The sequence below is a fragment of the Nuphar pumila genome, chromosome 13 (assembly GCF_984573655.1).
Source record: "Nuphar pumila chromosome 13, dmNupPumi1.hap1.1, whole genome shotgun sequence".
NCBI classification, from domain to species: Eukaryota; Viridiplantae; Streptophyta; class Magnoliopsida; order Nymphaeales; family Nymphaeaceae; genus Nuphar; species Nuphar pumila.
The window spans coordinates 72,856,324-72,871,621 of NC_143261.1; the positions used below are offsets into that span (position 1 = coordinate 72,856,324).

General features: G+C 36.3%; 1 protein-coding gene across 2 annotated transcripts in view; it reads right to left on the reverse strand.

The window, feature by feature from the left end:
• Positions 1 to 2,555: 2,555 nt before the first annotated feature.
• The window catches only part of LOC149818697 (tRNase Z TRZ2, chloroplastic-like), a 35,973-nt gene continuing 23,230 nt past the window's right edge, over positions 2,556 to 15,298 (reverse strand). Inside the window, exons 7-8 of one of the 2 annotated variants that reach the window (XM_089986424.1) lie at positions 2,877 to 2,951; positions 2,556 to 2,796 (exon numbers count right to left, since the gene is read on the reverse strand). In XM_089986424.1, the coding sequence (XP_089842550.1) occupies positions 2,707 to 2,796; positions 2,877 to 2,951 (165 nt within the window). In that variant the 3' untranslated portion in view covers positions 2,556 to 2,706. Of the gene's footprint in view, positions 2,797 to 2,876; positions 2,952 to 15,298 lie in introns of those variants that run through there. The other variant, XR_016427456.1, reaches the window with a different exon arrangement.

Here is a 15,298-nt window from a genome sequence, read left to right on the forward strand (position 1 = left end):
GGCACGTTTGCACATGCCCTTCCACATCGTCTCTCATTTGCGGCTAATAGTAACCGCATTCAAGAAGTGCTAAGGTCCGCTCTTGACCTAGATGACATGCCCATAAAGTATCATGGCACTCCTTAAGCAATTTGCGGTGAAGGCTTCCCCACCGCAGCACGAAGACGCGTCCTCCTTTAGTTATGAGGAGGTTGTCCTGTAGCCAGAATCGCCAAGTCTTTCCCGCCTGCGCCAGAGAGACAAGGTGTTGCGCTATTGTGTCTTGTTGCATTCCTTTGTAGATGTGGTTCAGCAATGCGCCCTCCAAGTGAACTTTGAAAGGCTCTGCCCGCACAGCCACCAATTCTGCCTTGAGACTCAGGGCATCAACAACAACGCTGGTCTTTCTCACATTATACTCCAAAGTGAAGTTGAACTCAACTAGAAACATTTGTCATCGAGTTTGCTTGGGTGCCAGCTTCTTCTGCGTCTGAAAATAGCTCGTGGTGACGTTGTCTATCTTAACGATGAATTGAGCACCCAGAAGATAGTACTTTCAGGTCCTGATGCAGTGCACAATGGTCGTCATTTCATGCTCGTGCACTGTGTAACGCCTCTCTGCATCCTTTAGCTTTCGGCTCTCATAGACAATTGGATGACCCTCCTGCATAATAACTATGTCGATGGCACAATCTGAGGCGTCAAAAGATGCTTTAGAAGGACAAATCGTGTCTGCCTCTAATATCTCGTCCAGCTGCCTGCGCAACTCCTTCAATTCAGTCGGCCCCATGCGATAAGGAACCATGGCAGGGGGCTTTGCTCGAAGGGTCAACTCTAACTTGTGATCGACATCGCATCTCAACGACAGACGTTTCGATAGTTCCAAGGGCATCACTCCTCGAAACTCAACCAATAGTGGCGCAAGGGTCGATGACACTGTTGTTTCCACCTTCCCTTCTTCGATGCGTATGGCGACTACGTATGTCTGATCTCCATGCTTGACACCATTCTTCAATTGCATAACATATAGCATTGAAGACTTACCTCCAAGAGTAAGGCATTGCACCGTGTGTGAAAAGTTTAGCCCCATGATTGTTAACGAGTTAAACTTTGACAACATTATCATATTCTGCCTGCGAAGAAACTCCATACCCAAAATCATTCTGAAGTTATCCAGGGACACCACTGATAAGTTGGCTTTACCGGCTCAACTCTCAATTTGAATAAACACATTCCTTGCTTCACCAAGGATTGGCTTGGCCTCAGAGTTTACCGAATTGATGGTCCTTTGTTTTGGCCCACGCTTCAAGCCCAACCGCTCTGCCTCTTCCCTTGAGACAAAGTTATATGTTGCCGCGTAATCTACTATTGTTGTAGTAGAGCTTTCATTCGCAATGACTTTCAGATACATGAACTCTTTGCTAACTGGCATGCTCTCGACTGCGTAACTTCTAACTGTGTTGATCGTCTGCATGGCTCCCATCCCTGGTTGCACGACCTCAGTGTCACTATTATCTGTTTGCATTGCATTGAAGCGGTAAGCCCCTATTTATAGTTTTTCTGACGGGTTGTGGTCCTAATTCTATGAATATGAGATCCAAATATCTGAATTTGTCCAAAGTTGACATGGTGAGATCCTATTGGCTTGGGTTAAGATCATTTTAGCTTAATTTTAGAGATTAAATAGGACCTAGGTGGTTCAAGATTAAGTAAATCTCATTTTTAGTTTTTTAAGGAGATGATAGAATCTAAAGGCAAGTTTTATCCAAATGGCATGCATTTTTAGGCCAAATGAACTGCGGATGACATACTGCTGACAACAATCTATGTTATTAAAAAAATGTTGACGACACATCATGAAAAGTGCTAAGACAAGCAAAGGTGCTAACAGTTCATTATTTTTGGCATCAAAATTTTTTATGACACATCAAAATTTGCAATTCATGTGTGTCAACACCTTGTTAATTGCCTTTTACAAAATACGCCTGATAGGTTAATTTATTTTAGTCAGAACGTTATAATAGAATGTCATTTTGAGATAATTTTTGATGTGTTGAAAAGCTAGCATTCTCTAATTTATTTATTTTTTAAGTAAAAAATCAAATTTGATCATTTTAATAATAAAGAATGCACTCAAATAAGCTCTACTTAAAAAATAAGATTTTTTCTTAACAAGTCGCCTTGTTTTGATAATAACTTTCTACTCTAATGTCTTATTGAACCGATTTTTAACTTGTTGAAAAGATAATATCATCTAGTTTATTTAATATTTTGAACACAAATATTGAGGATGCTTTAGAGAAAAAAGATAAAGTTGAAGACAGTAAAATTTTAAAATTGACTGAAAACACTGGATTTTGGCATATAACTCCTGACGTGAATGACTATCAAAATTGAGGTGTCTATATCCAGTTTGAGCAAGCACTCGGACATGTCATACTCATATAGATTTGTCTTGGATGGAACTGGAGAAAGATAGCCATGGGATTAGACCTAGGTCTAGTGTCATTATGGTCAGCTCCAGTCAATATTTCCTCCCATTTCAGTCAACTTGGAGGCAGTGAGATCAGGTGTATATTATAAAGGGAAAATGGCTTTGATTAAACATCAAACACCTAAGCGGGATCGGGAAGGTGTAAACATGAACGCACCTGCTGAACTAGGAAATGGAAGGATGACTACAAAAATTACTGAAATTGACGCTATCAATATATATATATGTACAAGTTAAGAATACATGGATTTGAATCCTTCTGTCAGAGCAATGACCTTGGCAGACAATCTCGGTTGCAACTTTGCTACTGCTTCACGGATATCCTGTAAAACAACACCAGAAAATTAAGTCCGTGACTCCAAGAAAAAGTCATTCATGTGTGTGAAACAAGAAAATCAATCACCTCCATTTTGTATCTCGATGAAAAATGAGTAAGCAATATTGCCTTGTTCCGTACCCACTGAGCATTCTCAATTAACTGCAGCTTCCAGGCCACATTTATTAGTTTTTAAAAGGAAAAAAACAGAACCTTCAAATTATATAAAAGGTCATATAAGAAACAAGATCTTAACAAATAGCTGCACATGACGAGTAGAAATGTTCTTCACAGTGAAATCATCAAAGTGCAGTACAAGAAACCAAAGATTTGGATTACGAATACTTGAGATCACTCGTTTCATGGTCTATGAATGCATGTGCAAAATCACCTGAAAGGCGAAATTATTGGGTAAAAAGAAGAGAAAAACAAGTTCCAGAAGCATGCAACTCTATTGAAAGAAAGCAAGCTGCTGTACAGAAAGCTGACACTGAAAAATGATGGGATAAAAGAGAGGATTAATTCGAATCTGGTTGTTAACAGTGATATATTTTCAAGAGGGGCCATTGAAGATAAGCAACCACAAATTGGCAACATTATCTTGTTTCAAGTGTTCATCAATAGCCCTCTGAACAACTTGGAAGGCAATGAGATTTGGAAAAGAAACTACAAATTTTGCTATTTGTGCTGTGAAGAAACACTTGGAGAAAAAACAAGTTTTTACCCAAGATAACAAGTAAATCACCAGCTTATCCTGTGTTATAAGCAAAAGCTCAACTTTATGCAAGCAAAATGTGAATATTCCAAAGAGATCATTTATCCATACGCATGTTTACTCAATTTGCATCCCTAATTGGCAACTTTGTAAAGGCAGCAGAGAAGCTAATACTATGAGCACGATGAATAATGAAATAACTAGAAATCAAGTTATTAAAGGATCTTGTTATATGACAGATTCTTGGAACTGAAAGAAACTGGAGTATGAGACAAATATTGTGCTCTACCAGTGTAATAAGGCAAACAGCACAACTGTACATCAAGTATATACAGTTGGATGACAATCTGGGGGTTGATTAACCCATTGGCATTTAATTTGGGATTTTTGTTTTGCGTAATATACATAATATAGTATGCTGAATGTGTAAGAAAGTGACGACCCTGATGACCTGCAGCAAGAAGGTGGGAAAGAGGAAGAAGGAGAAGACGTGAGGAATAAAGTAGTCCACGATTTCTGTTATTGTGACTGCCTCTTGTTTTATTGCTACTTAATGTGTTTAAGTTAGGGTTCAGCAAATTACTTGAATACCCTTAACACAGAAACATTTTACATGGTTTACAAGAATACAATGGATCTATCCTGACCCGATCCAGATATAATTGTAAAGAAACAAGAATCTTTCAATCACACTCAATATGCTCACCAAAGATTCAAAAGAACATGCACAAGTGTCCACAAAAGGGCACACTCAATAACAAACCCACACAAGGGGTATTCACAAGAAGGCTAAAAAATATATTTTATTCATCATGCAAGAAGCATACCTTACAAGAGGGGGTTCAACCCCTATATATATACATGAGAAAAGAAGAAGAGGAGACTCAATAGAGTAGTTGGAGCTCGTCTCCAACTGCTCTATTTATAGCCGTTGGACTAACTCCAACGGCTCTACAACTAGTTAGCATCTTGTTGACTAGTTAGAGCTCTAGTTCATTTTGAACTAGAGTAAAATACAAAAAGAATAAATAAAAAGAATAAAAAATAAATATATATATTATACATATATGTACCATTTTAACAATCCCTCTCAAACTTACGATATAATAACTGAAAGTTTGTCTAAGAAAGTGATATCTGGGAGTGGCGAGAGGTTTGGTAAAAAAATCTGTTAGCTGATATTCTGATATCACATAAGGCAGATCTATAGTCTATGAAGATACTCCTCTCAAACATAATGATAGTTTATTTCAATATGTTTAGTCCATTCATGAAAGGTATGATTGCTGGCAATACAGATTGCACTCTTGTTGTCACAGTACATAAGCGAGGCACCAGTTACTAGAACTCTCATGTTAGCCAACAATCTTCTGAGCCAGACCACCTCCATTGTTGTGGTTGCCATAGCTCGATACTCGGCTTCTGTTGAAGAAAGCGAAACCTTCTGTGGCTTCTTGCACCGCCACGAAACAACAACACACAAAAACCCGAAGGCCTGTTATTGGGATCACCTCCTCAATCAGCATCAGTGTAAACAATTAAATCTAATGAAGATGAAGCAGACAAAAAAAGTTCTCAAGAAAGTGAATTTTTAATATATCTAATAATACGCAGAACTGCTCTCATGTGAAACAGAAGTGAGAGCATGTTAAAATTGACTAGCTGTGTGTACAGCATGTACTATATCAGGCCTAGTAATTGAAAGATAAGAGAGTGCTCCAATGAGTTGTCTATAAGGAGTAAGATCTTCTAACGGTTCTCTATCATCAATTCTCATTTTGGTATTGGTAATCTCAAGTGTATCAACTTTCTTATCATTCGTGATTTCAGACCTGAAAACAATATCAAGAGAAAATTTAGACCAAGATAATAAATATTCTCTAGAAGAGTAAGCAACTTTAATTCCTAAAAAATATTTTAAAAGGCCTAAGTCAGTCATTTCAAAATGTTTTTTGAGAAGCTTTTTGATGTTTTCAACTCTCTGTTTGTCTCCTCCGGTGATGATCATATTGTCCACATATAGAAGTAGGATGATAATACCTGCATAAAATTTTTAATAAATAAGGCAATGTCAGACAAACAAGATCTGAAACCAATATCAATCATAACATGACTAAACCTGTCATACCCAGCCTTTGGTGCTTGTTTAATACCATAAAAAGCCTTTTTCAAACGAACGGCTTTCCTCTTAGGAGTATTTATATGTGCCTCCATATAAACTTCTTCAACTAAGTTTTCATTAAGAAAAGCATTTTTTACATCCATTTGAAATATAGGCCATTTTCTAACAAAAGCTAAGGCTATTAGGGTCCTAACAGTAGTCATTCTAACAACTGGTACAAATGTTTCTTCGTAATTTATGCCATATTCCTGAGAATATCCTTTGACAACTAATCTGACTTTATATCTTTCAAGAGTTTCATCATTCTTAGTTTTGATCTTATATACCTACCTCCAACCTATAGGTTTTCTTTCCTTGTGGGATATCTTGAATGACTCAAGTATTAGCCTTTTCTAAAGCTTTCAACTCTATTATCATGGCTTCTACGCATTCACAATGTTCGTTGGCTTAGTATAGGTTTAAGGTTCTATATATGAGTAAATTAATGCAAAAAAAAAAAAATCATAAGACAAATTTTCCTGGTGGTCTAAATATCCTAGAAGATCTCCTGGTTTGAACTTCGGATTATTTATCATATTTCTCTAATGCACATGGGTGATTGAAGTCCTTGGGATCCTTACGTCTAAAATATAGCAAATAATTTTGGTTCCTATGAAGATGTTCTTCATGATCATTATCAAGGTTACATTAATCTATTATATCAATACTATCATGAAAATCATATTCATAATCATGTTTTTCATAACTTGGAATCAAATCAAATAAGAATGAGTAGTCAGCTATTTCCTTAGTCTTTTCATAGTAAAAAAAATCTAAAAAGGACACATTTCTTGAAATATATAGTTTTTTACTTTTGGGATCAAAGTATCAATAGCTTTTTTTATTATCTGCAAAATCTAAAAAGGCCTAGGGAATAGCTCGAGTGGAGAGCTTATCATTTTTGTTAGTGAAAACAAAACATTTGCATCCAAAAACTCTCAATCTAGAGTAATCAGGAGCTAAATTTAAAAAGTTTTTCAACAGGTATTATATTTTGTAGAGAAGATGACATTCTAATAATGAGATATATGGAAGTTAGGGCTGCTTCAGCTCAAAAATCATTTGTTACTTGACTCGCTATTAGCAAAGTTCTAGTTGTTTTTATGATGTGTCTGTGTTTTCGTTTGGCCAAACCATTTTTTTTTGTGTCTGAGGACAAGATTTTTTATGTGTGATGTCATGTAAATTCAAATAATCTTTAAATTCTTTTGATAAGTATTATCTCCTTGAATCAGTGTCAAAGATAGAAATGTTATTTTTAAACTTGTTTTTTACTAAGTTGTAAAATATTTGAAAATGAGAAAAGACTTCGAACTTATGCTTAAAGAAGTAGATCCAAGTATGCCTAGTGAAATCATCAATAAAAATCACATAGTATGCATATCCACCCTTTGATATAACTGGTGCTGGCCTCAGACATCCGAATATATTAACTCAAGCAATCTAGAGAAAATAAAGGTTCTTTCATGAAATGGTAATCTTTTCATTTTACTAAGGATATAGTCTTTACATTTAAAAATTTTAGAGTTACAAAAAAATTTCAGATTTGAAAAATATTGAATTTTGGATACATTAGGATGACCAAGTCGTTTCTGCTATAAATCTAAGCCAATTTTCTGAACACTGCAACAAAAGGTATCCTTAGGTATTTTCAAAAAATCCTTGCAGTAGAGACCTCCTTGTCTATGGCCTTCCCCAATCAGCTTTCCTAACTGGTGATCCTACACACAACAACCATTACAAGAGAAGGATACATTACATCCATGGTCAAATATTTGAGAAACTGATAAGATATTTAAATTTAATTTAGGAATATACCTTACTTTTGGAATAATAAATCTTTTAAAATTTCGTAAAGTATTTTCAAAATTTTCAATTCCTTTTGCTTCAAGAGATGAACCATCGGCTGTGAAAACATTTGATACGCTTGAGTTGGTATGACATTCGGATAAAACAATTTTATTGGGGGGTCATATGAAACGAAGCACCAGAGTCAAGAAGCCAAGGAGTTTTATAGGGATAGAAGAAAAAAACCGCGGCTCCAGTCGATGCTCCATTTGAAGAAGATACCCCTTTAAGAAGAGGTTGAAGAATCTCTATAAGTTGTGACATAGATACGGGTGCATCATGAAATTTGTTCAAATCACTCGGTTCTTGAGACGAACCAACCGAAGCCACCTTCTTTTCTTCCCTTTTTCTAAATCTAGGACGTTGAGGTTTGGTATGTCCTGGCTCATTAAAATTATAGCAAATAATTTTTTCTTGTCATACCCATTGACTTATTTCCAATAAGGTTTGTTATCAACCTTATTTCTTTGTTTCCAATGAGGTGGCGTATAACAATGCATGTAGTTTCCCGGTCTAGAGACGACTAAAACAAAGTCATCTTCATTTTTCAAAGGATGCCCTCTTAGCCTATTCTCCTTCATACTCAATTATTCAAGAGTGTCAACAATAGAAAGAATTTTCCCTCCATGAAGAAACGTGAATTTGGTGCTTTCAAACTTTGATCTCAAACCATTTATAAATTGATAAAAATGTTTTTCATCAAGTTGCTTTTGCCGAAGCTCTACATCTTTTGGACAATGCCACTTAGGCTCAAGAATAGATAATTCTTCCCAAAGTTCAGATAATTCATTGTAATATTTCTTAATCTTTTATCTTTTTGAGTCATTGTCCGAACCAGTGTTGTGAAAAGCGTTGAGGCGTAGCGAGGCGCTCCACCAAAATCTGAAGCGAGGCACAAAGCGTAAGCCTAAAAAAAATTAACTTAAAAAAACTATAAAAATTATCTAAAATTATAAATAAATAAGAAATGCTTTATTGATGAAGCACCAACCAACACGAAATAAAAAATCTCAAATAAATACGGAAAAAATATGAGATTAACATGTAAAAGTAACATTAATGCAACAACTTGATCTATGTAAGTATCTAAAAAATAAATATGAGCATTCATTCAATAAAAAACTAACATTAACAACAAATGCATATTAGCACTAACAACCTTGGTTTGGAAGAAAGCCTGATCCTTGTAAAAATTAAAATTCATTATGTAAAAAACCATACTAGTTGGAGCATTGACATGGTAAATGAATTGGATTCTGGACTGAAAAATGGAGTGGATGCCCTGAGACACTTGTTGCGTAGATTGGGTAAGACTAAACGCAGCCCTAGTTGGAGTGATGTTCAGTAAAGGTTTGAAATACTTAGATATCACTATTTTCTTAATCAAGTGCTACTTGGAGAACAATGTGCGCAATCGTGCTTAGTGAAGGTGTGTGTGTATTGTTTGCAATATAGGTAACAAACGTAGGTACGTATGAAGGTCCTATGAAATGCTAAGAAATGCATACGGCGAAAGCATTGTGTAAATAACCATATTAATCGGAGCATTGATAACAGTACTCTGGACTGAACAATGGAGTGGATGCACTTTGTTACTTGTTGCATGAATTCGATAAGACTAAACCCAGACCTAGTTGGAGTGATCGTCCGATGAAGGTTTGAATATTTAAGAATCACCATTTCCTTCATTCATTGCTACTTGGAGCTATTTGCAGAGCTTAGCGAAGGTGTGAAAGCATCATTCTCAATATCGATAACAAAAATTCAAGGGTATATGAAACTCATATGTGATATTGTAATGTTGTTTGTGCAAGTGGAAATTCGGAGATGCTTCATTTAGTTAAGAATCATTTGCCACATGCCCCATGAACCATATTTCTTGATGTTTCTAGTAAGATTCCTACACAGAAGAAGGCCAAACACAATATTTTTTGAACAAAAGGAGGACGCAAAAAGAACTTGATTCAGCTTCCTAAAACACTGTCCAATTTCAATAGAACAGAAATTAAAGAACTGTATCAATCAACAACTGTGACCGTGAATTTATCGAACTACATCAATTCTCAAAAATTCAAGCATGTAGAAGCTCGCCAACGATCAAAGAAGCTGGTACAAATCATAAAATCATCGTTACGTCGATCAACCACTAAAATTCCGAAATGAACCAGTCAATTAGATCAATTCAACCACACAGGAACTCGTATTTTGATGCGCAATCACGCCAAAATTCAGGATTTATCAAAAAGAAATAATTTGTGAATTTGAAACCACCAAAAACCCCGCGGAAAACGAACCAGAACGCGCTACGCACCTTGCCGAGGACGATATCGAAGGTTTTGGGGGAGCGAATGCGACCATGAGCGGCGTGAAGAATGGCGCTGCCCTTGAGGACGGTCTTGGCGAGATAGTGGACGCGCTTCGCAGGCTAAGGTTGAGTTCCCAATTCTTCCTCAGACACCGCCATATCTCTTCACTCAATGGAATTCATAAACGCCCCAAATGAAATGAAGGATACTGATTCTGTTTGTGGGAGCGATGAATCTGACAGGAAGATTGGAGAATAAGACGGTGGATCAGGCTTTCTTCCAAACCGAGACTGGTTAACCGATTCTTTTTTAATGTGCTCCTCACGGTGAGGCACACCTCACCTCAAGGCATACGCCTCAAGGCGCATGAGGTGTACGCCTATATGCTTTTACGCTTTTTTACTGCGCCTCAAGGCACAAAGGCCCTCGCCTCGAGGCGAGGCGCGCTGTTTGCGCCTTGAGGTGCGTTTTTAACAACACTGGTCCAAACTTTGTTTTGCAAATTAGACACATGTGCAATATCTTTAAGAGAATACATATTCTTAAGGTATTCACATGCCTTGTTGGCATGCTCAAACTTTGTGAGATTAGAGCACTTTTTAATATCTACGCTATTGATTAACCAAGACATAATCTTGGTGTACCCAATTCTCCACTCTTTCCACATTTTTTAAGTGGTTAGTATCTTAGACTTCTTACCATCCGTAAGAGGCGCTTCTTTTTCATTTTCTACCTTTGTGAGGACTAGTTTAGGCTCCAGATCGGAACCATCAACTAATCCACATAATCCCTTTTTCCATATGTGGTGATTCGTTATTTAAGACCACATTACAAAGTTTGTATCATTGAGCTTCATGGGTATGATGGTAACTTTCTCATTGTCATCCATTCTTACAAAAAGAGAGAAAGAGATGAGAGAAGAAAATAGATGAGAAAAAAAAAAGAGAATTAACACAAGCACACCACCACGAACTAGCATGAATACACTATTATGATCACCTGAGCCAACAAACCACACTTGCACAATTCCATGAACACTTGATTCACCAAGAAGATCTTTCTTTCTTCCTTGTGTACGGAAAACGAGGCAACAAGCAATCTTCAAGAGTCAAGAGCAACCAAAGCCCTGATACCATGTAAAGAAACAAGAATCTTCCAATCACACTCAATATGCTCACCAAAGATTCAAAAGAACATGCACAACAAGTGTGCACAAAAGGGCACACTCAATACCAAACCCACACAAGGGGTATTCACAAGAGGGCTAAAAAATAAATATTATTTTATTCATCACTATGCAAGAAGCATACCTCAAGGGAGGGTACATGAATCAAGAATGGAAAGGAATGGAGAAAAGGGAGGGGATACCAAGGTATTTAAGATCTTATTACGATTGCCTGGATGAAGAGCCTAGCTTTGATACCATATAAGAAAGTGACGCCCCTGATGATCTGTAGCAAGAAGGTGAGAAAGCGGAAGAAGGAGAAGACGTGAGGAATAGAGGAGCAGTCCACGATTTTTGTTATTGTGACTGCCTCCAGTTTCATTGCTACTTAATGCGTTTACATTAGGGTTCAGCAATTTACCTAAATACCCTTAATACAGAAACATTTTACATGGTCTACAAGAATACAATAGTGAACAGGATCAAGGATCTATCCTGATCCAATCCAAATATAATAAAACGTCATTTTCTAACAGAATGTGTATTATGCAAGAATTACACCATAAGCTATCATACCTAGGGATGTCAATGGATCGGGTCAGGGTCGAGTCGGCCCCGTCCATATAATTAATAATAGGGTTGTTAAGATATACATATACATGTATATATATATATATATGTATATATACATATACATATACGTATATGTACATGTGTTTATTGTTAACCGAAATACCCATTAGGGGTATTTTGGTCTTTTCTCTGTAATAGGCATCAGTCCATTAGGGGCTAACATTTCTGCATTTTATTTCATGTATTTATTTTTGTCTTTTTCCTTTTTCACCTTTTTGTCTTTTTCAGATTTGATGGGACAGATCCATATAGCTGTTGGAGCTGCCCCAACAGCTATATTTATGACAGTTGGGTGCAGCCCCAACAGCTATATGGAGCTGCACTCTTTTGGCTCCATTGTATTATAAATTGGCCTCTTGTGGCCTTGTATTCCCAACTCATTCTTGAGTGCTTCTATGCAATAACAAGTTTGTAGACCCTTGTGTGGGTGGTTTCGTGATTCCATCAAGTATTTTTACTTGATTTAAAGTGTGTTCTTGCATGTGTATCGGATTCAATCCACTTCATTACATGGTATCAAAGCTTTGGTGGTCCAAAGGCAAGTTTTTTGAAGAAAGTTCGTGACAATATCAAGAGGAGAATCATACGCTTAAGGGATACAACAAATCCAGGATTGTTGCATCGGGAAGCATGTCATCTCTCAAATAAGTCTTGTATTTCACTCTTTTTTCTTTCTTCTTCATTCTCTACCCTTTCTCTTAGCCTTGTAAGGAAATGGAGAATGAAAGAGAGGTAATGTTCTCCATTCCTGTACGCCTAAACGATACAAACTATGTGATGTGGGCATCCATAGTTAAACACAAAATATGGAAAAAGGGATTATGGGGTTTGGTGAACGGTACCGAAAGAAAACCCAAGCTCATTCTTACGAAAATTGAGAATGGGAAAGAGATTGCTCTTCAAGGAGAGGAAATGGGTAAAGTTGTTTCCGATTATGAGAAAAAATGGAAAGAGTGGAGGATGGATCACTCCAAAACAATTGGATGGCTCATCAATAGTGTGGACATCCACAAATGTTCTAGCTTAGCGAAATTTGATTTCGCTAGTTATGTATAGAAATATCTTAAAGACATGCATAGTCTTAAAGATATTGCACAGATATGCAATGTCCAAAACAAGGTGAGAACCATGACCCAAGGAAAAATGAATATTAGAGAATATTACAATGCACTTTCTCTCATTTAGGATGAATTGGCTCTTCTTGAGCCAAAATGGCATTGTCCTCAAAATGTAGAACTCCGTGAAAATCAAATTAAAATTGAGCATTTCTACCAATTTGTGAATGAGCTTAGGCCTGAATTTGAGAGAACTAAATCGGCTCTCCTTCATAGAGGAGGTGAGCCATCCATAGTCGAAACTCTTGAAGAATTGACTATGGAAGAAAATAGATTGAAGAAGCCATCTGCTTCAAAGGATGAAGAAATCGTGCTTGTTATGTCAAAGCCCGGTAATCATACTAGGAGTTATAAACCTCCTCACTTTGTCAAAAATGAGAATGGGAGAAATCCTAACAACTATGAGAGGAATGACAAAAAAGGTGGCAAAATCATATGCTATCATTGTTATGAACCGAGACACATCAAGCCGTTTTGTCCAAAAAGAAAGAAAGAAGATCATTGAGATGATAAGAGACTTGTTTCGGTAGAAATGAATGATGTTGACGACTCCAAAGGCATTGACTCCCTATCTTTAACTCAATTAATGGAGGCGCTACAACCAATGTTCAAAACTCAAGTTTCTTCCTTTTCGGGGGCGGTCGTATCCACAAGTGGTGACCCTAGTAAGACTTCTTAGATCTTGGACTCTGGTGCCTCTTTTCATATGACTCCAAATGATTCTTATGTTTCAACCGCCGACGAAACATCCTTAAAAATCAAAAGTTTTGGAATCTTTCAAAAACAACCAAACTTTCACATACCAAATATTAGGGTTGTGCCAAAATTAAATTTGAACCTTTTATCAGTTTCACAAATTACGGATCATGGTTGTAAAGTTTTATTCTCTTCTAATGATTCTTTAATACAGGATCTCTAGTCCAGAAAGCCGATTGGGCAAGACTATAGAAGAGGAGATCTCTATGTAATGGAAAATCTTGAGTTATCAAAACAATCTTTTTGTAATTTTATGAGAAAAAAAGATATAGAAAATTGGCACAAAAGACTAGGACATCCTAGTGTGACCAAATTACACTTGTTTTCATTTCTTACTTATTATAAAGAAAAGAATTTGGTTTATGAAGATTGCATTCTTGGCAAAATGAAAGCTTTAGCCTTTGGGCAAAGACAATTTATATCCAAAAATCCATTTGAGTTAGTACATTCGGATGTATGGGAACCGGCACCAATTATATCGAAAGGCGGGGTATCTTACCATGTTATATTTGTAGATGATTATAGTAGACATTCTTGGATCTTTTTTCTTAAGCAAAAGTCAGAAGTATTTGATTGTTTTAAAAGATTTTTCTACTACGTAAAGACTCAATTCAAAACCAATATTCAAATTTTTAGATCCGAATCCGAGAGGAATTTGTATCAAAAGAATTTAAAAAATTTCTTGATTCGAATGGCATCATTCATCAAAAATCTTGCCCTTACACTCCTCAACAAGATGGACTAGTTGAAAGAAAGCATAGACATATTGTTGAGACCACTAGAACACTTCTTGTATCAAGAAATGTTCCAAAAAATGTTCCAAAAAATGTTTTGGGCCAAAGTTGCTCTTACGACAGTCTATTTGATAAATAGAATGCCCTCAAAAGTTATTGAAAATATATCCCCTATTGAAAAATTGCTTAAAATTCTCTCACGACAAACTTTCCCCAAAAGCAATCCTTTGTGTTTTTGGGGGCTATGCCGAAAATCAAAAGGGATATAGATGTTATGACAGGGAAATGAACAAATTATATGTTTCACGAAATGTTACATTTCTTGAAAATGAAGATGGTTTTAGCAAGGAAAAAATCCAAGAAAACTATGATTATTCGTTTCTTTTTTTATCTCATCAATGAACATGAAGGGTATGAAAATCTTCATAATGAGCATGAGAGTGAACATGAATGAAATGAAATGGGGATATTCGAAACACGAGCTTAGATTCACAAGGGCAAGTGTCAAGAATGACACTAAAGCATAACCTTTAAAAAGAGTATAACTGGAAACAAAATAAAAATAAAAATGTATTCTTTATTGATATGAAAAACAAATTGCTTAAGAAGCATTGGAATTAAATACAAGAGGGGCTGCACCCCTTTATATACACAGCTGAAAGAGGACTCAATAGAGTTGCCAACAGCTCTATTTAGAGTTGTTGCAATTGGAGTGTGTCAGTCCAACAACTCTATTGCTAGTCAAGTTTGGACATGACTTGACTAGCAACCGTCATTCTAGTTCAAACTGAACTAGATGACATAAAGACAAAAAATAAAAATAAAGAAAAAAAATTACAGAAAAGAAAGAAATGAAAATTGTATTTATATATATATAATAATATAATATTATTATATATATATACAGTTTTACATTTTAACACTCCCCCTCAAACTTACGGTACAATGAGTGAAAGTTTGTCTAAGAGAAAGTGAAATCGGGAAGCAGCGAGAGGCTTTGTAAAGAAGTCTGCTAACTGATATTCTGAAGTGACATATGGCAGATCAATTATCCCGTGTAGATATTCCTCTCTCAC